Consider the following 26,612-nt stretch of genomic DNA (forward strand, 5'->3'; position numbering starts at 1 on the left):
CTTTTGATTAGTTTGCTTTAAGTGGTCCATGGTGTCTCGTTCTAGTTTCTTCTTGATGGGCTTGACCGGCATGTGTTTCGTTTTGAGAGAGAATTCTCCAGATTTTGACTGACTAGTTATACTCTGGGCGTTATGGTTGCGTGGCTGGATTGGCAAATGTTCTTGAATACGTAATGGGGACATTGGTCCACAGGTGATCTAGCAATATTGGTGTACTTTAGCAAGGAATTGTTTCTCTTAAAAAGAGAACTTTCTGTTGTGGCTAATTACGTTACTTCATTCATGCGGGCGGCCCATTGTTGAAGTTTTCAGTGAGCAATTAATGGAATGGCTGATGGGTGTTGGTGGATTCAACAAGCGAGTTGCCATGAAGGAATGATTCTAAATTGCAGCTGTTCCATGATCCTATAAAAGCTGCAGCCAGGTTGATCTTACCTCTTTTTCATTTTGCCAGCAGAGGGGTTTTAAAATCCTTCTAGACTACGGTGCCCCCCGTCTTCGCTAAAAGCAGGGCTATGCCAATAAATTCTTTAATAGGCCAAAGGAATAAACCTGTCCATGTGAAGGAGACACCAGTCCACATGAACGAGGCCTGTCTTGTGCATGATTTGTGCAGTGTCATCAGACATCCTTTCAAAAGGCCCTGAAAACCTCCACAGCTTGTGTTTAGTCCGCTTGCTCAAAATTGCATGAAGTACATGCAGCAAAGGCACCTGGAAAATATTACTAAGCTTATAGGTTGGCTCTGTGTACTATGTGAAATAGTATAACCTTGAAGATTTTTTTTTTCGATATTTCAACATTTTATGCCATTATCCATCAATAAATTCTCTTAGATTTGTCTCCCATTGTTCCCTTGATGCTTGCAGAAACATGCCCTCGTAGTCCATCTCCTGTGTGGCACCAGCTAACTAGTCGTTGACCATTCTCCTCTCTGTGGAGGGCCAAAATACCGGTGTGTATCTGCAGTTCTTTTCAAGTAACTTTCCAGTGCTCTTACAGTTTCCCGAGTAGCAAGAATTGCTCCTTATGTTCAGCCATCTTCCTCCTGTAGGTGTGGAAACTCATCAGTGTCCCATCTCTGAATAAGTCGCCAAGTTACAGGCGGTCCATTTCCTCCCAGTGTACTAGATTGCTTGCCTTAATATAACCCAGTAATGATGGTAATCGTTTTGGGAGTGCGGGGCTGACATTTTGCACAGTTATGTCGATTACGGTCCTCAAATGTTTGTGGATATAAAGCTTGCTTGTCATGTGCTTCGTACAGATTGAATGTGATTAAACATTTTATATTGACCCTTTTCCTGTAAGAAAACTTACTTCCATGAACTCTCTCCATTTTGTTGTTTTTAATTATAACTTTCCCCCTCAGGTTACTACTGTTATGCTTTGATGTTTCACAAATAAAATTATGTTAAATTATGTTCTTACTCCTCATTGTTTAATGCTAATGTCAAAATGAGTTTACATGAAAAATGAAACACCATATTTTTAGTTAAATACGTAAATGCTGTAAGTAAAAATGTATTTATTTCACATTCTTGGTGTGACATTGAAAATACAGGAAAGCAAAACTTTGCAAGTGTAATGAGCAAGAGATGAGCTTACCCCCACTCTCTTCTCCCTCCATTTCCATGAAACCCTTCTTCGCCTCTTGTAGGAAACCAGGCTTTTTGCAGGTTGTCCCCCCACTTTTTGCCTCCATTTGAACTACTGAATGCTGGTTTTTGACTGGGCCAGTGCACTGAAACCTGCTAACTAGGCTCCACCACCAGTGTTATTTCCACTAAAAATAAAACAATTGGTCCACACTTTAGAACCTTAGTAAATGGTACCCCTGGTATCTAATGTATGGGTACTAAAGAGGGTCCCTAAGGGTTGATGCATTCATTGTGCCAGCCTAAGGACCCCATACAAATTACATGCAGACTGCCACTGCAGACTGCGTGTCATGGTGCAAGTCTGAAAACCTACTATTCCTCTAGTGTGTTGACTGAACTGGTCTTGACCAGCCTGTCACCACAGATTTCTGACCCCCTGGAGGGGAGTGCCCATACTCTTCTAGGTCAGAAACAGTGCCTGCTCTGGAGGAATGTGTTCACACCTCCTCCAGCAGGATGGCTAGTTAATCCTCAAACCAAGGCCAGGGACTTCAAAGTCTTTGCCGTTTTTGATCTGTGACCACTGCTTCCCCATGAACTGGGAGAAGCCACCCCTTGCCCTGAAGCCCATTTGGCCCCAGGACAGGTGATAACTTAGCTATGCAAGAAGGTGTGTTGCACCACCAGGCTAGTCACACCCCTAAGGTGGGCTGCTTGATGTGCTTCCACCTTTTTATTTTTGGTAGAATTAGGAATTCTAAGATCGGGTTCTGCCCACTCCCCAAAAGAAGTGGTCATATTGGGGGTCTAGTCACTTCAGGGGTAAGTAGCCCATTGGCTGCTACTCTACACTCCCCTAAATTCAGTATTTAGGTGGCCCCCCTGACACCAGGAACTCTGATTCGGCTGACTTAAGAAGGACAAAGTGCTGACCAACACTAGAGCTGAGGACCAGCCTGGGCTTTTGCCCCCAAAACCTGTCTACATGCTGCTGTCCCGACAGTTGGCTGGATCCAACTCGTCCTACAGCTGTGTATCTCCCAAAAGCCTCGAAAGGCTACTAGAACATTGCCAGCCAGCATCTCAATTGGAGTGGAGGAGCCATTCCCCTGCATCTGCAGGCACTGACTGCACTTGCCCTGTCCTATGTTTTGCTGGCCATTGGGCCCACCAAGGGAGCAACACGCCAGGAGGAGGTTGTGTTACCAGGAGACCAGCCAGACTCCTCTACCAGCGCTTGAGATGCTGCCTTTTCCGGAACCTTACAGCACCAATACCTGGGGCACCAGAGCATTTGCTACAACCAAGGCCTTTTTTGTGTGTAGATCAGACACCACAGCGCGCACAAAGACGAACTGCACCAGATTGGCGACCGAACCGACTAGGCTGTTCACGAGAGTGGCCCGACTGTCTGTTTTTCTTCTCCCTCTGCAGTTCTGGCTGAGCACCATTACTGACTTCGACGCACAGGACCAGAGGAATAAAAACCCACTGCCCCCGGATTCCTGTGACCTGGGTCCACAGACATCAGCCATGACCCCTAGCTCCCAGGACCCTCACAAACTGAGCCCCCTGTTGGGAGCTCCCAAACTTGTCCCCAAGTTGCCTACTGTAGCTTGTTTCTAAATGGCCCCCTCTTCACCAACCGTGCAAAGCACCAGGCACCCAAACCAACCAGTACCTCTGCACCCGGGCGCTCGAGGGCAGGTAAACCTGAACTGCTGGTGTTTCTTGTGCGATTGCCCCCCAAGCATCCTTCAACCTAAAGGGGACCCCAGAGAACCTTTTGCAAATACCAGTATGCAGTACATGTACTGTACCCATTTAAAATCATTACCGCGTAAATGAGCATTGCTGTCTATACTTTACCCCACTCTGAAATATAACTCTGCAACAGTATTTGCCTTGAACATTTTATGATGTAGAAACAACATCTAGAAGTTTATTTATTTATTTATTTTCAATATTGGTCTCGAATTTCTTCGAGGGTGTCTCTCATTTATTGACTGTGTGTTCAACAAATGCTTAGCACTACCCGGTGATAAGCCTGACTGCTCACCCACACTACTACAAAAGAGAGCATTTACGGTTATTACTTTAACATTTGTCAGCCAATCGGGGTCACGTGTACTGCCTGCATAGAGTACATCTGCATTCTGTACACTTGATCGATAGCCAGCTTCCTACACCGCACCAACTGAAAATACTTCTCTAGTAGTTCGAGTAATTTGAGCACCATCTTAACCCAGGCAAAAATATTGCCCAAAACAAGCTTTTAAATGCCTTTAAGAGTCCGATGTCATCCGAAACAAAACCCACTGACTAACCTTTTAAAAGAAAGGAAATAAATTTGGTAAAGTAATCCAGAGAAAGTAGTCGAAGTTGTGCTGAAGCATAAGCTGAGTTGCTTAATTGATACTTGTGTTATGTCTTCCTTGGAGCAAAATGGAATTGATGATGCTTTAAAACAATTTTTGTAAGTTAGGGAAGCCAGCTGTCATTGTTTTTCAAACTTACTGAAGTAGTACCATAATAATGCATGTGTACATGGCACTTTAGTTATAATCTGGGCCACTGGAATTATGCAGCAGGATGGGGGTCAAATTATGCAGCAGGGTTGAGTAAATTATGCAGCAAGAAAAGGCAAATCATGCAGAACATTTTGTAATAGTACTACTTCATTATTTCATCATATTTTAACTTGGTAACAATGTCTGGACATTGGCTACACCTCATTAGTGCCTGTTTAACACCCAAATATAGCAAAAAGCATCAGAAATTGGAACAGTTGAGCTTTGCTAAAGGGCCTTCCATTGCGCGACATGTGCCGTCGCAGGTTTAGTAACTTTTGAACCATTTGAGCTATAAACAAAATATATATTTTTTTTTAAATGTGCATATTATGTTGCAGATGATGGATTATCTGGGGATTGAGTTGAATATATAATTTTGCGAACATCGCTGCTGCCGCATAATCCCATTATTCCAGTGTTCCTAGTTATAATGTTCTGATGCACAATATTTTGTTGTGCAGCTGTGAATTTTCAACACTTTGTTTTTTCTCTGTCTTATCTTCTACTTTTTGACTGCAAGCCAAGTAATAGTCACAGCTGGGGAATGTTCCTTTTTTACCCCTTGTACAACAGTATATTTTCTTAGTTCGATTTATCTAATACAACTATTATGTGCTGCGTGCCATGGACCTGTGTAACTCGATATAGTATGAGTGATTGTGTGATTTTATTTTAATTTTTTAAATTTTTTTTTTCCACCCAGATTTCTGCAATGTGTTTCTTATAAGGGATGGGTGGGAAGGAAATACAATAAAGTTCTTCATAAAATACAAGCTACCTCCATTTGGCCTCAGTTCTGCTTCACACATTTGAATCAAATTCATTCCAGTGCAATCTTTCCATGAGTAGAGACAGGAGGGCAGCATTTATAGACACAAGCACACATGGTCTTGTACTCTTAGTGTTAAAGGTTTGTTTCTGTTACATGAACCACCTGCCATGCTCTCTTAAGAACATGTTCAGTCTGAGTAGATTAAGAGCAACAGCAAACTGAGCTGGACTGTTAGCTTTGTCTGCGGACTTGGTGCTCTCAATATTTTGTATTTTGGAAACATTGTTGAGAATCTGGCCTGCTGGAGAGGACTAATGTAGGGGAAAGTTTTTGGTTGCTATTTGTGTGGAACCCTAAAGCTCAGTATACACAATATTTAGCCATTTAATAAGCATAGGTAATTGGGCTCTCACCATTGTAAATATATTATGATGGATTTCATTTTCTTAATGTAGTTTTCTCTTATTCCTTTCACAACTGTAAGAGACATCTAAACCTTTTTTGTACTCTTTCAGGGATGCCATAGAAACTTTGTTCCCAGATATAATTAAGGAACGGAATGATGAGATTCAGCAGAATCCAGATATAGCACACAGTCTACAGGCATTTCACAAATTTGGCAACGATCAGGTACAGACTGCACCAAACCGTGGAAGAGCTAATCAGCAAAGAGGCGGTGGATTTTTCTCTGGCGTTCTCACAGCTTTGACTGCTGTAGCAGTAAGTCTTTCATCATTCTGATGCCTTCCATAACGGCATCCTTTCTTTCTTTTTAATTTTGTTCACTTAACTTTTTTGATTTATAAAATGCAGACTTAGACATGAAGGTGAAACCTGCAGGTTGTGTTGGTTAGGGATTTAAGAACAAGCAGTCAATACATCTAGATTAAATAATTCCTTTTCTAATGTATCTTTCATTTATATTGAGATTTTGTGTAATGTATACTATATATAAACTGAATTATCATTGAACCATGTAGATTGTCTGTTTAACGTATAGCTCACGTAAGGAAACATTGTTCAGGCTCCTGTCTGGCTAATAACATTGAAAGTGTCTTTAAATAAGCGAACAAAATTTGAACTTGCAAGTACCAAGCGTGTTCTTGATTTTTAGTTGACAAGCACATTCTGGCATCACATTACTTATAAAGTTGCTGCACAGGAAGCTGACCTGGAGTTTGCTGTGGTTCTCCTGCTTCCAGAAATCGCATAGCGTTCTGATCAGAGGTTGTATTGATTCGTTGTGTTCAGGATCTTCTCCCATAACAGTTACAACAATGCCCAGTGCAGGAAATTAAAATTCTGTTTTGTTTTCATTCTTGACACTTCCTAAGACAATATGTTTTTTTTTTCTCGTTTTTTTTTATTACTTGAGCAATGATCCCTCTGAAGAATGGCTTATTACATAGCTTTTCTTTCTATTTTGAAACTAACTTGCAAATGACGGACTGACTTAGAGTTTTATACACTTTTCAACAGTACTACACAAGAATCAATGGGTAGTCTGTGTCTTATAACATTGGACTGCACCTGACTGTTACTTGATAGAAATCTGTTGCTGTGGTGTTTAGTACAACCTTAGAAATGCATGCTTTATGTATTCATTTAGTTTCATTTTTTATTTAAGTAATGCTTGACATTCTTTTTTACTCCAGGTATTAAGAGGTATAGTTAGTGTTGTTGATGTATTTAATTCTATCCATTAGCTCATACCGACTAGTTTATAATAACACTTCTTACTTATGTGTTAAAATTAGTTTAGAAGTAAAAGAAGATAGATTTCCCATAGCTGATTTCACCTAGGAACTAAAGACATGTCCATTGTCGAGCCCACAGACATCTAAGCTAACCTGCATTGACGCTACAGTCTCATGCATACCTATATTCCCCCACTCTAATACCATTTATTTTGCACACAGTCTTGTGAGTGCACACTCATCAAGCATAAACAGATGTAGTGCAGAGGGGAGAGTCAAGCATAATATACAAGACCTTCCTGTATATGCAGCAACAAACAAAGTGATGGAAAGAAATCCTTGAATTAATCTCCTTTGGCCATCACTTAGGTCTTGTTCCAGTCCATTGTTTTTTACCCACTGTGTCTGTCTAGAGCGAGACAGGTCATATGCATATCTGTCTTGGTCCTGCTCCATAAGGAACACTCCAGTCCGAACTGCCAGGAGAAATTCAATTGAGGCATGAAGAAAAACAACCCCGACTTGTGGTGGCCTTAAAAATGCAAAGCTCTGATTTACAAAAAAAATAAAAAATAAAACATTTAATTATCTGTTTCCTCTTTGTGCTTACTTTTTCGAATGCATTGTAGTAAATGTCTTTTACATTTCAGGTAGTTTTGCTGGTCTATCACTGGAGCAGCAGAGAGTCTGAACATGACCTACTTGTACACAAACCAGTTGAAAAATGGACTCCAGAGGAGGTGATCCTATGGTTAGAGCAGTTAGGCCCCTGGGCCTCCTTCTACACAGAGAGATTTTTAGTTGAGAGGGTCAATGGAAGGTAAGACATCAAATGTGAGCTCTTTGTTGAGAGAATGTGTTAAAGCCCCCTTTACTTAAAATATGTAAATATTACATTGGGCTGGTGTGTCCACCACATTGCTGCTATTACATTTTATTTAATAACGAGCCAGCTATATATGAGTGCTTGTATAACAATGTTGGGTTGTGAGTTTGCGTTATTTTAGCTCTTTTGTTTTCCAGAATACGTAGAATGTGTGCCAGACATTGTGAATTCTGGATAATTACATTTTTCAGTCCTGAAAGTCTGCTTGCTTTCTTGGTTCTGTGGACTATTTTATAGACTGTACATTTTTAAATTGACATTAGCAGATTACTTAAATTGAGGTCTGCAGTCTTAACATAAAATGTACCGCTATTGTACTGGTTACTGCTTGGTCATCTCCTAAATTCACATTCCCTAAAAATGGATCTCCCTGCCTGAGCTTTCTGCCGGAGCTGAGGTTGCTTTAATGGCTTTGCAAAGGGATATATCCAAAGAGTCTACAGGCAGGGCAGTCACTTGGTCCGTTCCACATTCTTTATCAATTCACAATACGCTGATTTGAAACTCCATATCAGTTTGGTTAATTAATGATCAAGATCGGCTTGCTTTTTCTGTTATGCCGGTTACTACTGCAATAAGTGTGAGTTTATAACATTCGTTAAAAATACTGCTGTCAAAAGGGGATTCTCAACAGTAAGCATATTCTGTGAGGTCATGGGTAGAATGAGCTCCACTCAATTACCTAGACATTTGAGGTGTTGTAGAAAACTAATTGTGTTTTTGCAGAATAACCAGGCTTTAGGTTATACCTAAAAGCTTAGTGTTGAATCAGTCTTACTATTTCATAGGTAAATCACTAGCTAGGAAAACTTTCCTCCTCCTTGTCTGTATCCATTTTTGGCATCTCACAAGACATAGTTGAGAGTCTTGACATCCTTGTTTCTTGATGGTCCATTTTACGAATGGTAAACCAGTGAAGCTTTCTATGGTGTCGAAATAAAGGATGAAATACATAGTGACATGTCATAATCCAGGCAAATGGAAATCATTGCATCTATCATCAGCTTTGATGTGGTAGTTGGCAGTAAAGATGCAGTTCCTTTGAAGTCTGATAATCATGCACCAGAAAAGGCTTTTTGTGAGGAGCTAGCTTAATGTCACACTTGAAATTAAGAATCCAAACTTTATCTGTACTAGGGCTGCATCCATGTCTAATTGCCAGAGTGAGGGGCTCCATAGGTTTGTAGCATGCACCAAGATTGTAACATCAATTTTCCATCGTTGGTCAGCTCCTTGCCATTTACTCAACAATGGTGGGGATAAAGATATTACAACAGGAAGCAATGTCACTTGTCCCACATTAATTCATCCCACATTCATTCTCAATATAATTTGAGTTTCATCTAAGGTTGAGTCTTAAACACTATCACCTAAATTAAAGGCATAAAATTGAACAATGCAAGTCTGAGTGTTAGAGAGAAGTGGACCTTAATAGTGGAAGAGAGGCTGCTTGATGTTGCTTTGATAACAACAAAGCTATTTGTTTGTGGGCCTACCTAGCCAGGTCAAGGCATAGAAGATTAACTAAATCTGAATGATAAACTCTTGAATACAGCCAAAGGTCTACAGTGATTGGGGCAGTAACCGAATCATCTGTTTTAAGTTGTCTGATAAAAAAGAACAACTGACTCTGTGCCTCTAGTAGAAAGATTCCTTGTGAGCATGGTCCAACATTCTACAGGTGTATAGACAATAAGTTACCTTTTAGTGACCAGTATCTCCATGGCCTTAACTGAAACAAGTGAAAGAAATTAGGTGTTAAAGAGTTATTTCTCTAAAGAAGTCAAACAGTGAAATATTTCAACTGCACGGGGACTGAGCCCTGATTGAGGACATTATTTAATAAAATTTAGCATATGATGTGCAGTAAGTCCACTACATTTTAAAGATGGTATGTAGGGTAGATAGTAAGAGAGTCTCCTAATTTGAGACACCTTTTAATCTCTCTAGTTCCATGTTTGGCACTAATGTTAATATTGGAATAATAGTCAATGCACACAGCGATACATTCATATATGTGAACAAGGTCAGATCACCATTGTTGGACTCCCCCGCCGTGAGCTCTCCGTCAACCCCGACACAGGTCTCAGGTCTCAGGCAGGCTCTGTGACCTAGGTTCTGAGGATACTGGCTTCCTGGTCATAGGTGGGGTGACACGTAGTCGCAGACAAAGGCGCAAACAGGAAACTTAGATAAAATCCCACAGATAGGTGCAGCAGTATGACAGTGGTCCCAGGAGATTGGCCCCAATAAAACACACATGGCCAAAGGGATGTGTGTATTCCCAAAAACACCATAAAGTTAGATGCTACATGTACTTAGGAACACGTAGCCATTCAGAACACAGCACATGCAGCAGCCACGTGCCGCCCAGGCCAGATATCTGGACACGTACTCGCGGGCCCACATTGTGTCCACGCAAGGACACTTGCATTTGTTATCAGTACCTTATTTATGACTCCATGACTACTGTTCGCATTCTTAAACAAAAAAGGCATGTTTTATTTATTTTATGGTATTTGGAGAAAGGTATAAAACACCACTCCAAATTGATGTACATCTAGAGGCAGTCCTCAGACTCTGGTTCTGTAACTGCTTTCCCGGCCGTAATGTTTAATTAAACAAACTCTTTCTGTTTTGCCAAACGCCTCTTATAATCTGTTTCTTTTAATGTAAATTCACATTTGAGCAACCGTAACTTCTTACGTTTCACTGGGTTTCTGGCTCAAAAGTCATTGTCTGAGCACAAGTGGGTGTTGGTCAAAGCAGTGTTATCACAGACATTCTGAATCTTGTTCATTAAAAATGTGGGCAGCTGCCATAGCTGTTGTGAGGTACATGCTTTATTCTCCATCACTGGTGTAGAGAATTCTTTAAATAATGTGAAGTCCCCTACCATTATTTTTGGGAATGAATGCAATGAGTCCTTTAATAGGCTCTTTATGCATTGCTGTGCAATTTAATAAATTATTTAATAACTTGTTTAAGCTTTGTTGGGACAAAAAAGAGCCTTGCATGCTAATGGACGTGTGCCACTGCCTTGAGTACCCCAACTGCAGTGTTATCTGGAATCTTGGTAACAATTTTTGGTCGAGGGCGAACGTGGATCATGCGTGTGTAGCCACGACCTAGACCTGTCTCATGGACTGCAGTCTTGCTGAGACAGTCAGGGCGCTCAAAGCACTACCATTGGGTGGTGGAAGACTACTGCCATACCTAGGAGCTAAGTAGAACCAGCACAGAGGTGGAAGCATTTTGTGCTTTAAGTTTTAGTGTTAAGTATAATGAACAGGTCTTTTTACCTGTGTCGGAGGATTGCCGCCTCCTGGTGACTCTAGTAAAATTCTGCTGTTGTGTGCTTATCCCACTCTTTGCCTGCAGTGGGTTAAATGCAGTGCCAGATAGCTTGTGCAGTTGTGTGTACCATGCTGGGATTTATGTATGCGTGTGAAGAGCACAATACATGGAGGCCACTTGGTTCCATTTTGGGAGATCCATGGCTTGCTGGAGGAACATGTGAAGGTAGAAGATTCATTCCTCCCAGACAGATTTGTGGATTGCTGCATTACTAAGAGCTCCATGGGCTCTTTAATTCTAAGAGATGGCAGTGTTCAAAAGGGGCATTGACCCTTCTCAGGAAGGAGATGAGCAGATAATTGAATCATAAAGAGTTGGGCTGGGTGTCTTTGGTAACCGTTTGATTTACCTATCACTGAAGCTGACAGCTGTGTGTGAACCTCTATTCACTCCTATGTCCTGTGCTTGGGGCTAGCAGTTTTGTAGATGTTCCTTCTGTGTTAGACAGTAAGAACACAGCAAAGGGCACTTAAAAGTGGGAGTCTCCGGAGCAAAAACTTTGGCACTTAATCACATCTGTGTCTGGAAATAAATAATAAACGTGAGAACATGAGACTCCCAAAACACCAAATGGAAGATATACATCAGCGTGGAGGAGCTCAGCACAAGTTCTGCCTGTTTGGACCAGGACTGGGGACTAATGATCTCCCAGTATCCCTGTTGGGTGAGGGATATCACCCAGGAGAATCAAGACTACTCGCCCTGGAGCGTGAAGCACCAGCCTCTTCCTGAGCCAAAACCAGAGGACTCTGTGAGGCTTGGGAGATTTCCTGAGGGACGTGGTCATGTGGGGATCCTGTCAAGTGAATCTGAGGATCAGAGTGCGAGATTCAAGTCCACCTCTGGACTGCTGCACCATTTGGGCCGTCCACCCTTGTGCAGTGTTCATGATCCACGTTGGGGGCTTTGGTGAAGGTTCTGGGCGGCCAACCTGTGCAGCACTGTGATCCAAAGAAAGATACTGCCTCATTTGTGTTCGCGACCTCCAGGTGGGGGCCACTGTGAATTGTCACCCAAGTGCAGCATTGTGGTGAAAAGCGTCATCGCCCTGTGTAGCATTGTGATCTGAAGTGGAATGCTGCCTTAAATACGTGTTTGCCATCTTCTTATGACAAGTGGGGGCTGCAGTGAATCTTGAGGGGTGCCGCCTTGGAGCAGCACAGTGGTAACAGAACTGACAGTGGACAGACTTGTAACTTTCTGAGAGGCGTCTACTTGAGAGTACGGGAAAACAACCCGTCCCCCTTCGTATGCCTGGAACTGGTTGCGGAAGAGGGAGTGAGCCGGGACCCATGAACCAAGTGCAAACAGTGAACTCAGAGCTGCTGGATCGTCATCAAAACTTCACGAATGCCCAGAGTCTGCTGAAGTACTTACTGCAACAAGGGAGAAATGCTATGGAGTTCCCGACTAGTACAGGCTGCACAGAGACTGATTCTTGCTCAATACTCCAGTCCTCTTTCTTGTTTCCAGCAGGAGGAGGTAAGACTGAACCTTAAGTTGCAGATCCTTGGGGCAGGGACAGCTGCTTTGCCTGTGATGCTGAGGGCGCTGGGACCTTTTAACTTAAACTAGCCTTTGTGGGACTTCCGAGACTCTTACTCTCTAGCGGGGCTGAGACAAGATTTAGCTTCAAGTGAATAGGGGGATAACCCGGTTCACAGTTAAAAGAGCAGGTTGCTGGTTCCCGTGGGGACCGTGCTAGAATACAGACCTTACAAAGAGTGTTTTATTCATCTGATAGAGCCTTCTAGCTGCAGATTCCTTCCCTTTGAATTTCCCTAGGAGTCTGACTGGATTGAGGAAAGATTTTTTCGTGAGCAGTACCCCTGTGCGCCAGTAGGTGGTGTCAGTCAGCTCTAGGCGGCATCATCCTCACCAAAAACGACATCTCCATCCCCTGCTTAGACCTCAAATCAGCGCGCTGTCATTTTTTTTTTTCCATGCCAGTTAGTGCAGATCCGGAGAGAGCTGCTCTCTGTGTCACTTTTTGGTTTTTAACAGTTTTTTTTTTCTAACACTTTCTCAAAGTCCCCCTACCCCCCCACATTTTTTTTTTTTTTTAACCTCCTGGTTTGTCAAGGGAATGTGTTCGAGAAAGACAAGTTTTAAACCGTGTGCCGCCTGTCACCGCACCATGTTTGTTATGGATCCACACCTTGGATGTCTTGAGCGCCACCATGAATCTTGGTCATTCTCTGACTGCCGGGCCTTAGCACTGAAGGCTTTAAGGGAGCGGTCCCTAAAGCTGCTAGCAGCACAACAGGCGCCTCTGCGACTACTCAGAGGTGTCCATCCCAGTCGAGAGGAAGGTCTCGGGACCATTCGAGGATGTCCTCTTCGTCCCACTCAATGTCGCCGAGACATTCAGGTAAGAGGCACAAAAAACACAAGTTGATGCATGGTTCGACTTATCCTTGTCCGTCGGCCAACAAGATGAAGGAACATCGGCGTCCAAGGCATGATTCTGCAGAGCATACGACAGGGCAGACTTTGCACCTCCCTATCTTTCCTGTAGCGACTCCCACCAAATCAAGGAATTTTATGAGGCTATGCACCTCCTTTTTGAGCAAATCGACCCCCCTCCAGAGCAAGTTTGAGTCCTGTGGGGTCAGATGTGCCCTATCTGGGTCTGCACTGGCGGCTTCAGCTCAGATGAACTCCTGTGGATCCGATCTTGGGTCCGGATCAGCACCGGTTTCGCCACTGCGACCTTCCCCGACATTGGTCCCGAAGCCACTGCTGCCAGCGCCTACCGGTGGTGCCACCCCCATTATCATTCCAGAATCAGACATGAAGCTGGAACTTGGTTGACTGGTGCCGGTGCTGACAGGACTCGTGTCCTAGGTCGGCACCACAGCCTTATTCTGAAGGACTGTACCTCGGGCGGAATGGGAGGGTCACTGGACCCTTTAGAATACCAGTCAGAAGAGCAGGATATGGACTGGTGTGATGAACTGGGTGATGTCAGCAGTCTAGAAACATCCCCAGATACCGGCATGCTCCCCCCCCCCCTCTGATGGCTAAAGAGGAGGGAGCTACTTTTGCTATGGTGGTGAAGAGGGTAGCGGAGGTCTTTGATCTCAAGCTGTCCTCAGTGGCAGTCAAAATCAGCATCTTGACTGTGTTGCTGCAACCGGGAGCTTCCTCCTCCGAACCCTTGCTCCCTTTCAATGAATCCCTGACCGATGTCCTTCTGGGAACTTTGTCCAAGCCCAGCAAAGGGGCTCCTGTGACTAGGAAGATTGCCCGCCACCATCGCCCTGCCCCACGGGACCCAAATTTATTTACTCTGCACCGCACCCCAGAACGCTTAGTGGTCTAAACTTCCACTTCCCATGGCGCATTCCCTGCTGCATCCCCGGACAGGGAATCCAAGAAGTTGGATAGATTTGGTAAGATGTTTTCTTTCACCAGCCTTGCATTGTTGTCATTGAATAGTGCACGCTTATTGGGCCACTATTTGCTCACACTGCAGGATATGGTTGTGCAAGTGCTGCCTTAAGCCCCAGAGGAGGCCATTCTCTCCCAAGCAGTCAAAGATGGGAGAGACACACCTTAATTCACTGTTCGCTGGTGTTTGGACACGACCGAATCGCTGGGCAGAGTGTCATGCCTGGCTGAGAAGATATGGCTTTTAAGGGGATGGCCAGGCTTCCCTCATGAACATGCCCTTTCATAGCAGTTGTCTCTTCGGGGACAAGGCAGATTCTGCGCTGGAGTGCTTTAAGTACTTGTAGGCTATGGCCAAGACCTTGGGCCTCTCATCTGCCTTGCATCATCCGTAGTCTACCTTTCGTGTATAAGGAAGGGGCTTTCAACTGCACCAACCCTAACCCAGCCGCCAGCCCGTGCAAGCTTCCAAGCCTGTGCTTGGATGTGGACGTGATTCTGCTCGATCATGTGGGTCGAGTAGCCAGCAGTCTGCTCCAACCACCTCCCCTGTCCGCTTCAGCCTCTAAGCCTTACTAATCTCACCCTTTTAGATCATGAGCATCCAGTGGGTGGCAGGATCAACCATCTCCTTTGTAGGAAAGTGCCATCTCTCTAGAATAGTTACCCCCACTTTTTGCCTGAAGTCAGTGTGTTTAGACTGTTGATCACTGGGATCCAGCTAATCAGGACCCCAGTTTCTGTGATCTCTCCTCTAAATTTGGTTGTTGGTAAACTTATTACACCCATAATTGGCATACTGGTGCTTCTTTGTAAGTCTCTAGTATATGGTACTTGGTACCCAGGGCATTGGTACACTAGGGGTCCCCCATGGGTTGCAGCATGTATTTTGCCATCCACGGGCCCATGCAAACTGTCTCTGCAGGCTGCCATTGCATCCTGCATGAAATGGTGCATGCACTCTTTCACTACAGATGTAGGGCTTGCCTTATATTCTGGTCACTGCACTTAGACACTGCAAGTCACCCCTCTGGTAGGCCGTTCAACTCAAGGACAGGGTGCATGTCTCTAAGTGTGAGTGTACTCGTCCACAAGCAGGGTGCCCCTACAGACCATAGGCTCCATTTCCTTGACTCTGTAAGTGTGGGGAAGCCATCTTAAGGTATGTAGTGCTCACTGGTCAACATGAGTGATCCAACTACATAATGGCTTCTCCGAACCTAGACATGTTAGGTATCAAACATGTTGGAATCGTGCAACTACACAGATCTAGTTGCATGGTACCTTGTACTCTTGGGGGGTTTCTTAGAGGATCCCCCAGTCTTGCCTGTGCAGCTTTATGGGTGTCTAACTGCCAGCCCGCACTTCCGCTGACCCCAGACACTGTTCTGTCTTCCTGGTGGCCAGTCCGGCTTAGGCTGGAGAGGCAGAACAAAAGATTTCCTGCAAGGGGGAGGTGATACCACCTCCCACTGTGTTGTACGTTTCTGAGGGCTGGGTGGGGTGGCTGCATTTGGTGCCCTCCTTGCATAATCAGGTTTGCACCATATCAGGAATCCCTGGATCCCGCTCTGGTGTGAAACTGCACAAAGAACCCCCTGCCTAGCTCCTCCCCTAGGGAGGTGCACAGGACTCTGCCAGGTGGCCACTTGATTCTGCCATTTGAAAACAAGATGTGAAGAGGCCCCTGTGAGCATCTGATTGGTTAGGCCAGGTAGATGTCCCTTTAAACCCCCCCCCCTCCCCCCCAAACAGGTGGGTTGCTTCAGAGAGTGATCAACCCCCGTTTAGTGTTACTTAAGGGGTCCTCTGTGGGTGGGACCTCAGATTCGTCAAACAAGACTCAAAAAGGAACTCTCTGCAAGACATCTTCTACTCTTGGCTACTGGTCTGCTTTGGAGCCAAAACAAGTCTGCTCCTGGCGCGAAGAATGTAAGAATTCTGCAGAATCCAAGGCTGTGCATCCTCCAGGGTCGAAATGACTCTGTTTGCACCTGAAAGCACAAAGGAATCTCCTTTGGAGTGAAGGAGCCACTCCCCTGCATCCGCACTCACCTCAAGATAAAGTCGACCAGCCGGTGGGGTCTGCTGCCCCATGGACCTTGAAAGGCTCTGCAATAGAGGTGGTGGATCTGTGACCTCCTCTGGGTCCTGCTAGTCTTCTGACCAACTTGGGTGACGGGGAGCCCCTGCTCTTGCCACTGAAACAGAACCTCTGTGCACCGCGACTATTGCTCTTGCTAAGGCTTGTTAACTCTTCCTCCAGGAAATCTTCAGGCGCCAAGAAGCCCTGGCCTCCAGCACTCCGCACCTCGAAGATCAGCCTTTGTCCTGCAACTCCTGCTATGTGGGACTTCTATTTTGTTGTGCTGCTGAGGCCTCCTTGTGACTCCCTCTGTCTTTCGCCTGTAGATCACTCGTGGGACTCCAACGACTTCTGACGGCTTTCCGGTGTGCTAAGGGCTAGCCCTGACTCCCCCTCAGGGGTAGAGGCTCTACTGGGGACACTTACTGTACTTACCTCTGGTGTTTTTCATCTACCCCAAGCTAACTATCCCATTTACCTTGGTTGGGTTAACTATTCACATTCCACTTCCTTACTATATGGTTTGGCCCTCCCATTAGGCTCTGTGTATTGTATGCTATTTCTGCTGGTTATTTCGTGTATATATTGTGTGTAGGTATCTCCAAAGGGACCTATACCACTGCTGGTCTAGTAGTTAGTGCTGCAGTAAGGAATCCTTTATTTTTGCAACACTTGTGTGGTTATTTTGTGAGTGAGTTACTGACTACTGTGACATTGCAGGTGCATTACATTACTCCTGGATAAGCTTCAGCTGCCTCTTGAGAGCTTTTGCTATCGATCCACCGATCAGGCTGCCCCTTTGGGAGGATCTTCTGTCTCATCAGCAGGGGAGGGTGCACCACCCGAACTTGTCAACTCTGCGCCTTCTTGCGTGGAGATTGAGCCACAACAGTTGACCGCTTTCAACCTTCCTCCCGAAGTCTCCAATGTTTTTCTAGCAGCCAGTTGTTCCTCCACCAAGATTGTATATGCCTGCCGATGGAAGAAATTTGTACAGAAAGGTCTGTTGACCCACTTTCTGCTTTCCTCCTTGATATTCTACTTTTAATTCTTACTCAGCAGGGCTCTGCGTTTGGGAACTTTAAAGGGTTATATTTCTGCTCTGTCTGCCTTCATGCTGCTGCCTGACCAACCTTCTTTATTTAGGACCTGTATTGTAAATAGATTTCTAAAGGGTCTTGTACTTATGTTTCTTCCTTTGCTTTTTATTATGCGTCAGTGGGACCTTAATTTGATCCTCATATTCTTGATGTGTGCTCCTTTCGAGCCTCAGCATGATTGTCCCCTCTAGCTCCTCATGAACAAAACCCCATTTCTTGTGGCAATCGCTTATACTTGCAGGGTAAGTGAGCTGCAAGCTTTATCATCCAAGCCTCCATTCTTGTCCATTTTTCCAGACAAACTGGTTGTAGGAAGCTGGCTCTGTATATGCTATATCAAAGTGAGATATAGTGTGCACAGAGTCAAGGGGTTCCCCAGAGGCTTAACAGAGGCTAAAATAGATAATACCAACGATCTCTTTAGTGGTAGTGTGGTCGAGCAGATAGGCTTATCAGAGGGTAGTGCAAAGCATTTGTTGTACACACACAGACAATAGAAGAAGCACGCATTCAATGACTTAACTCCAGACCAATGATTCTTATATTGCAAAAACATATTTTCTTAATTAATCTTTTAGAACCACAAGTTTTAAGTTGCAGGTAAGTACCTTAAAAGTTTTGTATTTAACACGGGTATCAACGGTACTTTGTTTGAAATAGGTAAGTAATACAGTTTTTGAATTATTGGCAATAATCTATTTTAAAAATGACACTGTGCAATTTTCAGGAACAGATCCTGGGGGAAGAAATGTTAGATTGTTTTACAGGTAAGTACAACACTTACAGTTTCAGTCTCCGGGTTTTAGGAAGTCTTCCGGTTAGGGTTCAGGTTAACCCCAAACACCCACCGCCAGCAACCCAGGGGCAGGCGGGTGCAAAGGTCAAAGTTGAGCAAATTTAACGTGGGCTGCTATGGAGACGGGGTACTCGGAATCAGGCCTGCCTGCAGGTAAGTACCCACGGCTCGGAGGGCAGATCAGGGGGGGATTAGAAAAGCACTGGAGGGGCAACAAGTAGGCACCAAACAAACACCCTCAGTAGCACAGGGGCGGTCCGGTGCAGGGTGCAAACAGAACGTCGGATTTCCAGTGCTTGTCTATGAGGAGACCCCGTGGGTCACTCAGAGGCTGCAGGTGAGGTTCAGGTGGGTGTCTCTGGCCCACCACTGATCGGACAGGGAGGAGGGCCGCCTGCTGAACATTGAGACACCGGGGGTCGGTTTCTCTAAGTCCTTGGGGCTGCGGGTACAGTGTATTCTTAAACATGGGATATCTTCATCCGAAGTTTCGTGGTCAGAGGGGTCCTCGTTATTTCCTCTGCAGGTGTCGTTATGAAGGGGTGGAGAGGACAACCAAGGCAGGGCACTTGCTAGTAATCGCCTGGGGACACTCTCTTGCTGGATAGACCACCTGGACAGGGGCCGTGGGCGTCGGGTGCACAGGGGTCAAGACTCCAGCATCTGGAGTGAGGTGGAAGTCCTTGCGTGTAAGTTTTTCTCTAGACGGAGCCAATGTCCTCAGGAGTTCTTGGTCCTTTTGCGTTTAGGGCAGTCTTCTGGAGTTGACAGAGGTCGCTGGGCCCGCTGGACGTGTCACTGGTCGTTTTGCAGGTTCTTTGAAGCAGGAGACCGGCCGGTAGGGTTGGGGCCAAAGCAGTTGTCGCCTTGCTTCTTCTCTTATAGGGGTTCCAGCTTAGCAGTCCTTCTTCTTCTTGTAGGTCGCCAGGAATCTGGTGAGCTGGGCTCAGGGAAGCCCTTAAATCCTAGATTTAGGGGCATTTTAGGGGTCAGAGGACAATAGCCAATGGCTACAGTCTTGAGGTTGGCTACACCGTCCTTGTGTCCGCTCCCTTTGGGGAAGGGGCACATTCCTATCCCTATTGGTCCCTTTCCTCCAAACCAAGATAGAGGATTCTGCAGGGAGGGGGGCGGGGGTCACCTCAGCTCTGGACACCTTAGGGGTAGTCCTGACTGGGGTGGTCACTCCTCCCTGTTTTCCCTAATTTTCCCTCCGGACTTACAGCCAAAAGTGGGGCTTTGTCCAGGAGGCGGGCATCTCCACTAGCTGGAGTGCCCTGGGGCACTGTAACCCGAAGCCTGAGCCTTTGAGGCTCACCACCAGGTGTTACAGTCCCTGTAGGGGGAGGTGTGCACAAAGGCACTCTCCCCATGTGGTCAAACTTGTCTGAAAGTGGCAGGTTGGCGCAGACCGGTCAGTCCTACACTAGAAGTTTGGCTAACATACAGGGGGTGTCTCTAATATGCTGTCTGAATGCATTTTTCAGTAAATCCCACACTGGCATCAGTGTGGGTTTATTGTGCAGAGAAGTTTGATACCAAACTTCCCAGTAGTCAGTGAAGCCATGACAAATTCCCAGACCATATACTCAATATGGCTACACTACACTTACAGTGTCTAAGAATGGCCTTGGACACTGTAGGGGCTTTTTGTTCTGACAGCTATGCCCTCACCTGTGGTGTAGGGCACCCTGCCTTAGGGCTGTAAGGCCTGCTAGAGGGGTGACTTGTCTTTGCCACAGGCAGTGGTTTGTGGAGTGCCATGTCGACTTTTTTTCCCCCACCAGTACACACAAGCTGCAAGGCAGTGTGCGTGTGCTGGGTGAGGGGTCCGCTAGGGTGGCATATTACATGCTGCAGCCCTTAGAGAACTTCCTTGTCCACAGGGCCCTTGGTACCATGGGTACCTTTTACAAGGGACTTAACTGTGTGCCAGGGCTGTGCCAATTGTGGAAACAAAGATACAGTTTTAGGGAAGAACACTGGTGCTGGGGCCTGGTTAGCAGGGTCCCAGCACACTTTCAATCAAAGTTCGCATCAACACTAGGCAAAAGGTGAGGGGGAGAGGGTGGTGGCACTTTGCTACACTGGTGCTTCACACTATGGTCTCTTTCCTGCCGAAAGTGGTAACACCATTTCATGTAGTACAGTCTGTCCCCTTGCCCACTTTCTACGCCCCTCCACATCCATCAGAAGAAGAGCGACTCCACCATCAGGACCCAAAAAAAACATTAACATTCTGCCTTGACCGCACAATCAACATTTAAAATGATAGTGCTGTAACCTGTGCATACGAAAACCGGTCATGGAAGCACAGAATACCCGGAAAATATGAACAGACATGAGGAGAAGGTGGGGGGGGGGACTGAGGGGTACAAAGGAAATCTAAACAATAATTATAAAGAAACTTAGACTGAGGTTTTTACCCAAACGCGGTTACCCAAGAGTGCAACTATATGGCAGTGTGGCCCAGATTATTCCCACCCCTCTTGGGAATAATGTGGGTCACAGGGCCCTCTAGTTGTACTCTTAACAGGTTTTGAGTGAATTCACCCAGCTTAATCAGTCAATCTTATCCCCATGTTCTGGAGGGTGCTGGTCGATCACTCCTCAGAAATATCCTGGTTTGGAACAGAGAGCATCCATTTGCCATCATCTATGAACGGGTAGTACTGCAGGATGCAAAAAAAAACTAGCAGTGTAGGTGAAATGTGTAAGAATTATGTCCCAATGGCTGCCCTGCTGCAGTGCCCCCTCCCCCTGCAACCCTTATCCCCAACCCTCCACCACCCCAACCAGGTCACCCACTTTAGCTTCACAGCGAGATAATGCATCTCTATATCTGGAACCGCCATCCCACCTTAGTCAGAGCGATCTTATGCTGATCCGTTCCACAAATGAGATATACCAACAACCTGCCTTTCTTATGAAAGATGGATTTAGGAAGTCGAAACGGGAATGTTGCGAAAAAAATATAAGAGCCCAGGAAGAAAAATAATTTATGCTAATGCAGTTCTACCTATCACTGATAATGAGTGTGTTAGCCAGAAATGCACAGATTGTCTTAAGGAAGCTAGTGTCGCTCAGATGTTGCCTTCTAGCAATTCAGCTTCTTTGTGATAAATGCATCCTTCCAAATATCAGAAAGTAATCGGCTCTCATCATAGATCGTTCTCTTTTTAATGGGGCATTGTCTGTGTCGCCGGAGTATGCAGCAGAAATGCATAGGATTTGCCTCAGTTTACACAAAGCCCAGAGAGTCGACCAAAGTTCTACAAGGCCCTAAGGGCACCCTGCACATGTGATCATTCACCCCCTGATATAATACCATGTTGTCAGCTCAAAGGGAGATGTTGATCAGTTGCGCTCCAAAATACTTGCCCTTGCGAAGTATAATAGTCAATAGTTCTGTGGCCATGACAAATAGTACAGAGAGCGGGAGGGTAACCCTGCTGAGTTGCCATTTCACCATGCCTCCCATTCAATCAAAGGTTATGAAGCCCTTCTCTTATTCTAGCTAAAGACGTTGCGAATCGTGACACCCCACTATTGTTTTTGAAAAACAGTTTATCCGAGGCTACAACATTGAGCTTCCCGATCACAACACAGACAACAGTAATGGGTTTTGTTCACAATGAGTTTTACCAAGGTATTGACCCTGTATCATTCTTTCGTGCATACTTCTTATGCATAGAAATGTGGCTACTCAAACAGACAAATAGCGCATACCTAAATAGAAAGGATAGTCACTGCGCTCTGGACGTTGAGCATTCCCCGATTCTGTAAACCCCATTCTTTAGACCATCTAAGAAATTAACACTGTAATTAATTGGGGAAGAGGATGGGGAGGATGCAAGCTATCCAGGATGACATTGGCTATGGAATTGAAATCCTCTCCCATAATTGGTGGATAAGGTAATACTATGGTTATATGAGGTGCCATTGTTTTCAGGAAGGTCGGTTGGTTGATGTTGGGGGGGTGTACTATGTACCGGCCATGCGAGTCAATGATCTTAATTTGAAGCAAGAATCATGTCCCTGGTAGGATCCAGATTAATACTCTCCTACCCCCAGTGAATGTTGAATAGATGTTGGCATATAGCTTCCCACCGCAGAATTTCTGAAGAGCTAGACCCTCTGTTTTAGTAAGGTGGGTTTCTTGAAGTAAGGTGATCTGGGCCTTGTGCCTTTAATGTACATTTGTGCTCTGTCTCTCACTCAAAGAAGAAAGGCCCAGCAGATTACAGGTGATACCATAATAGTGGAAGTAATACTAGCTGTGGTGTACCGTCCAAACTCTGTTGAACCATATTTCAATCACAACTTCAGCAACACTACAGTGGACTTGTCACTCATGGTTCAAGGGGAGGGGGGGAGCACTTGGAAAGCAAATCGAACGCCTGCTTCCCACAGCCTCATGACTGGGTCTGTAAGTGCCTCAAAAAATTATGAGCCTCCTCGCTATGTGTACGTGAAGAGGCTTCTTTAAGTCCCCCTATCCCGCCTTTAAGCTCAAGGAGAAACTTAGTCAAATGATGTAATCTGCAGAAAAACACTTGAGTCCGAAGCCTGGGACTCATTCCAGATTCAGAGCCCATTCCAGAAGTCTCCTTTCTCTAGGGACTCCCATCACCTGCCAGCTTGGGCCGGGTTGCTGGGTGGGCCAGGTACCTCTATATCTCCTCGACCAAATCCGTTTGCGTCTCTGGGGTACAGCAGAGCCCATCAGCTATCCTGAGTGGTCCTGGGTTTCATAGGTATCAGTCCATTCCCAAGCCTCAACTGGCTTTGTGAAAAATATGGATTTTCCATAAAGCTTAAACCTCAATCTAACCAGGAACAGTGGAGCATATGGGATTGCCAATTATCACAGTTTCTGTTTCAGTGCTGTGAAGATGTTCTGAGATTCTGCACTATCCCTGTGAAGTTGTGGAGGATCAAGACCCTTGCTTTCTCCACAATGATGGGGCCAGTAGTTCACAAGTGCCACAGCAGAAAATGTTGGTCTCTGGAATGCAGAAGACTGGCCACGACTGGTCTCAGTGGTGCATGAGCATGGAAGGTGCAGAGCTGGTACCCATTGCACTCTCTGGTACATAGAATTTAGAAGTTTTTCCAAGGCTATCGCCTTCTGGAGCCAGACTTCCAAAAAGGCGATCATAAAGTACCCTTCAGTGTTCTTCCCTCAATCCAACAATTTTGATGTTATTGAGCCTAACTCTGCCCTCTTGATCTTCTGTTCTGTTTCCCAGGACTCTGATGTGCTCGGACGTAGTTGTAAGGGTAGGCGATGGTCCTTTGTAACCAGGGCCAAGTCAGATAAGGTGGATTCCACCTTGTCTACCCGGTCAGCCATAATCCTGTGATCATCCCTCCATAAACTCAGATCTAATCACAAAGAAATCCGTTTTGTTCTCCAGAGCACCTCTGGTTTAGCCAGTGGCAGCCAGGATTGCGTCCAGTTCATCTACAGGTGTGTGGTCCAAGCCCGTGATAATGCAGATGGGTCCTTAGTGTGCCCCCCGCCCTCCCCCACTTCCAAGCTAGAAAGCCCACAGGGGGTCTTCATTGGGCTTTTTTGTCTGCCCCCATCAGTCATGAGAGCAAAGTAAGGAATGGGAAAGGGGACAAGCGGCCAGCAATAGTAGTAGGTGGGTAGAGAGGACACAGTGTTAAGGGAGGGATGAGTTCTGAGGTACCAACTTAGCTTTTCATGGAGGAGGAGCGGGCAAACAATTGGGGTCTCTGCAGTCTTTAAGTGACTCTTCACTCGCTAAGGGGCCAGTGATAGGGTAAGGGGGCAGGCCAACCAACTACCCCTCTTCCCTGAATGTTGAGGGCACCTCCCTTGTGAAAAGGAGCTCTGAATGCTACTAGTCATTCAGTTGATAGCTCAAGTGCTTCCCAGCAAAGGTGGGGGCTTGTAATCTGCTCAATGCTGCAGGGTCAGTGTAATATTTAGCGAAGTTCCCTTTACCTTACTTACTTGTATTTTCAACTGTGGCTCATACCAGTTCTCTGTTCTGGGAGTTCTGGTATAGAATGGTTGAGGGCAGATTTGTTCTGCTGCCAGTCTGAGCAGGCTGGTACTGTGCTGTCTCCAATAAAGATAGTTTTAACTGCCTTTTGCAGTATTTATCTTTGGATCTTACTCTTCTGACGACCTAAGATGACGTACTTGTTACCATTGGACAGCACAGGTGTGGTACTGTCTTCTTTTTGGAACTTTTGGACCCATTTGGATTACCTACTCATCATTACTAAAGAGGAAAAATCTTTTATTCTTTTAACAAGTTCTTCTTTTCATCTGGATTACTTGCAGTGTGAGATAAGGTACTGTGATTTATCTCCTTATTTAGTTACATACAATTCTGGCTTCTGCAGTTTTCAAATGTTGGAGTTTTGCTGTCCTGTGCGTAGAACGAGGCTGAAGCACATTGGAACAACATTGGCGGTGATATGTGAGCACTGTGGAGTAATATCTGCTGCATGTTTGCGGTGGAGCAAGTCTGGAGCATTTTGGGGCGAGATCAGCTCGCATGAGGAAACTGGTCATCCTCATCTTCCGGCTGTGTGACTGTGCATCTGGAGTGATGTTTCACGTACTACGTGCACTCGTACGCACGCTGGCGCCATCTTGGATCTGAGTAAACCTGCATTTTTCGGAAAGCTGCTGCTCACAGCTGCACATTATATTATTGGGCCATGTCTGTACAAGCCGATTTGCAGGTCAATTTTTTTTTTTTTTTTTTTGCATGTATGAAACGAACTCCGATGCGCATAGCTGCGCAGTGCATCAATTTAGCTATTTACCATTGATATTTGTTTGTGTGTGCACAGCTATTTAGCGTTTGCTTGCAAGCTGAACTTATTTTCTTCCCCGATGCACACGGCACACTCCAGCGTTCCCAAATTCATACAGAATTCACTAAAGAAAAGAAGAAATACCATGAAGTATTTTGAGGTACATTTTCCTGCGTGCTACAGTGGCACACACACATTTCTCTACACAGCTTTCTGACATAAATTTTCCATTAATATATACTGTGAACGACTTAACTTTAAGTAGTAGGGGTTACATTTGTAGTAAGGCATTACTATGCAGTTTGAACCTTCTGTTAAATTCCTTCAAACCAAGGATGAGGCTCCTATTCCGTGGACCAGATGGAAAGAGTTTTTAAAATACATGAAAGCTATTGATGAGGGAGAATGGGAGCTGAAAAAAATAATTTTTTTTTACTTCATTGGTTAGGGTTGGAGGGTCAGGTAATCTTTAGAACTTTACCCCAAAGTCAGGGTCAATTTTAGGACTTGGTGGGGGGATCGGTTGGATTTAAGGGCAGGATCAGTTTTAGGGCTCATGTGGGGGAGGGGGAGGTCAGGGTAGTTTTAAGGGTAGGATTGGGGTCAGTTTTTGCACTCAGAGCGGGAAGGAGTGTCAAGGTGTTGTTTTTTTTTTTTTAAAGGGGGGATGTGTTTTAGGGCACAGGGTGGGGGGGTCGGGTATTTTTTTTTGTTTTTTGTTGTTAAATGGGTTGGGATAGTTTTAAGGGCAGGGTCAGTTTTAGGGCTGAGGTAGTTTTAAGGGCAGGGGCGGGTGGATTGCAGGGCTGGGCTATCAAGCGTTGGGAGCTGGATTGGAGGAGGGGCAGCGGGGTGCGATTTACCAGGTATATTCCATTACCAAACATGCTTTTACAACAGAATTCGTTTTACAGGCATGCGTGGTAAAAACATGGTTGTGGTTCCGACCACATTGAGGCATGCGTGGTAGTGTAATACAACAATTATACTTAATCCACGCAGTAAGGAACCTGTTCTTGTGGTTGCACAGGACAATGAGGCTAAAGTTGACACTCGGTTCCTGAAGTTTTCCTTCAGCGGTTGGGTAAGTTGGAAGTTTATACTCATCGGTTTAAACTAAAGCGTGGAGCTTAACCAGTCAAACAAAAATTAAGAAATGTGCCTATAAATGTGAGAGATGAACTTAAAAGTGTGTTGGATGAAATGTTGAGTGGTGATTTTATTGAAGAAGTGGAGTCTTCTGAATGGGTGTCTCCCATAGTTTTGGTTTGTAAGGCGGTTACATCTTTGAGGCTGAGTATTGATTTTATAGCACTAAATGCCAATATTGTTGTTGATTGTCATCCACTACTGAACAGTAATGAAGTGCTGAGTATGTTGGAAAGAGCTATTGTGTTTTCCACACTCGACCTACGGTCAGCATATCATCAGATTGAATTAACTGAAGGCTCTAAAAGTTGAACTGCATTTATCACACTGCAAGGTTTTTATCTATTTCAGAGGATGCCGTTTGGCCTTGCGTCAATTTTGATCCATGTTTCATAGAG

General features: G+C 45.1%; 1 protein-coding gene across 5 annotated transcripts in view; it reads left to right on the forward strand.

Moving 5' to 3' along the window:
• Positions 1-26,612, forward strand: part of BFAR (bifunctional apoptosis regulator) — a 180,710-nt gene that overhangs the window by 49,437 nt on the left and 104,661 nt on the right. For all 5 annotated transcript variants that reach the window (XM_069210433.1, XM_069210429.1, XM_069210432.1 and 2 more), the window contains 2 exons: positions 5,462-5,666; positions 7,294-7,463. In XM_069210433.1, the coding sequence (XP_069066534.1) occupies positions 5,462-5,666; positions 7,294-7,463 (375 nt within the window). The remainder of the gene's footprint in view (positions 1-5,461; positions 5,667-7,293; positions 7,464-26,612) is intronic.

This window comes from Pleurodeles waltl, chromosome 10 (genome assembly GCF_031143425.1).
Source record: "Pleurodeles waltl isolate 20211129_DDA chromosome 10, aPleWal1.hap1.20221129, whole genome shotgun sequence".
NCBI lineage: Eukaryota > Metazoa > Chordata > Amphibia > Caudata > Salamandridae > Pleurodeles > Pleurodeles waltl.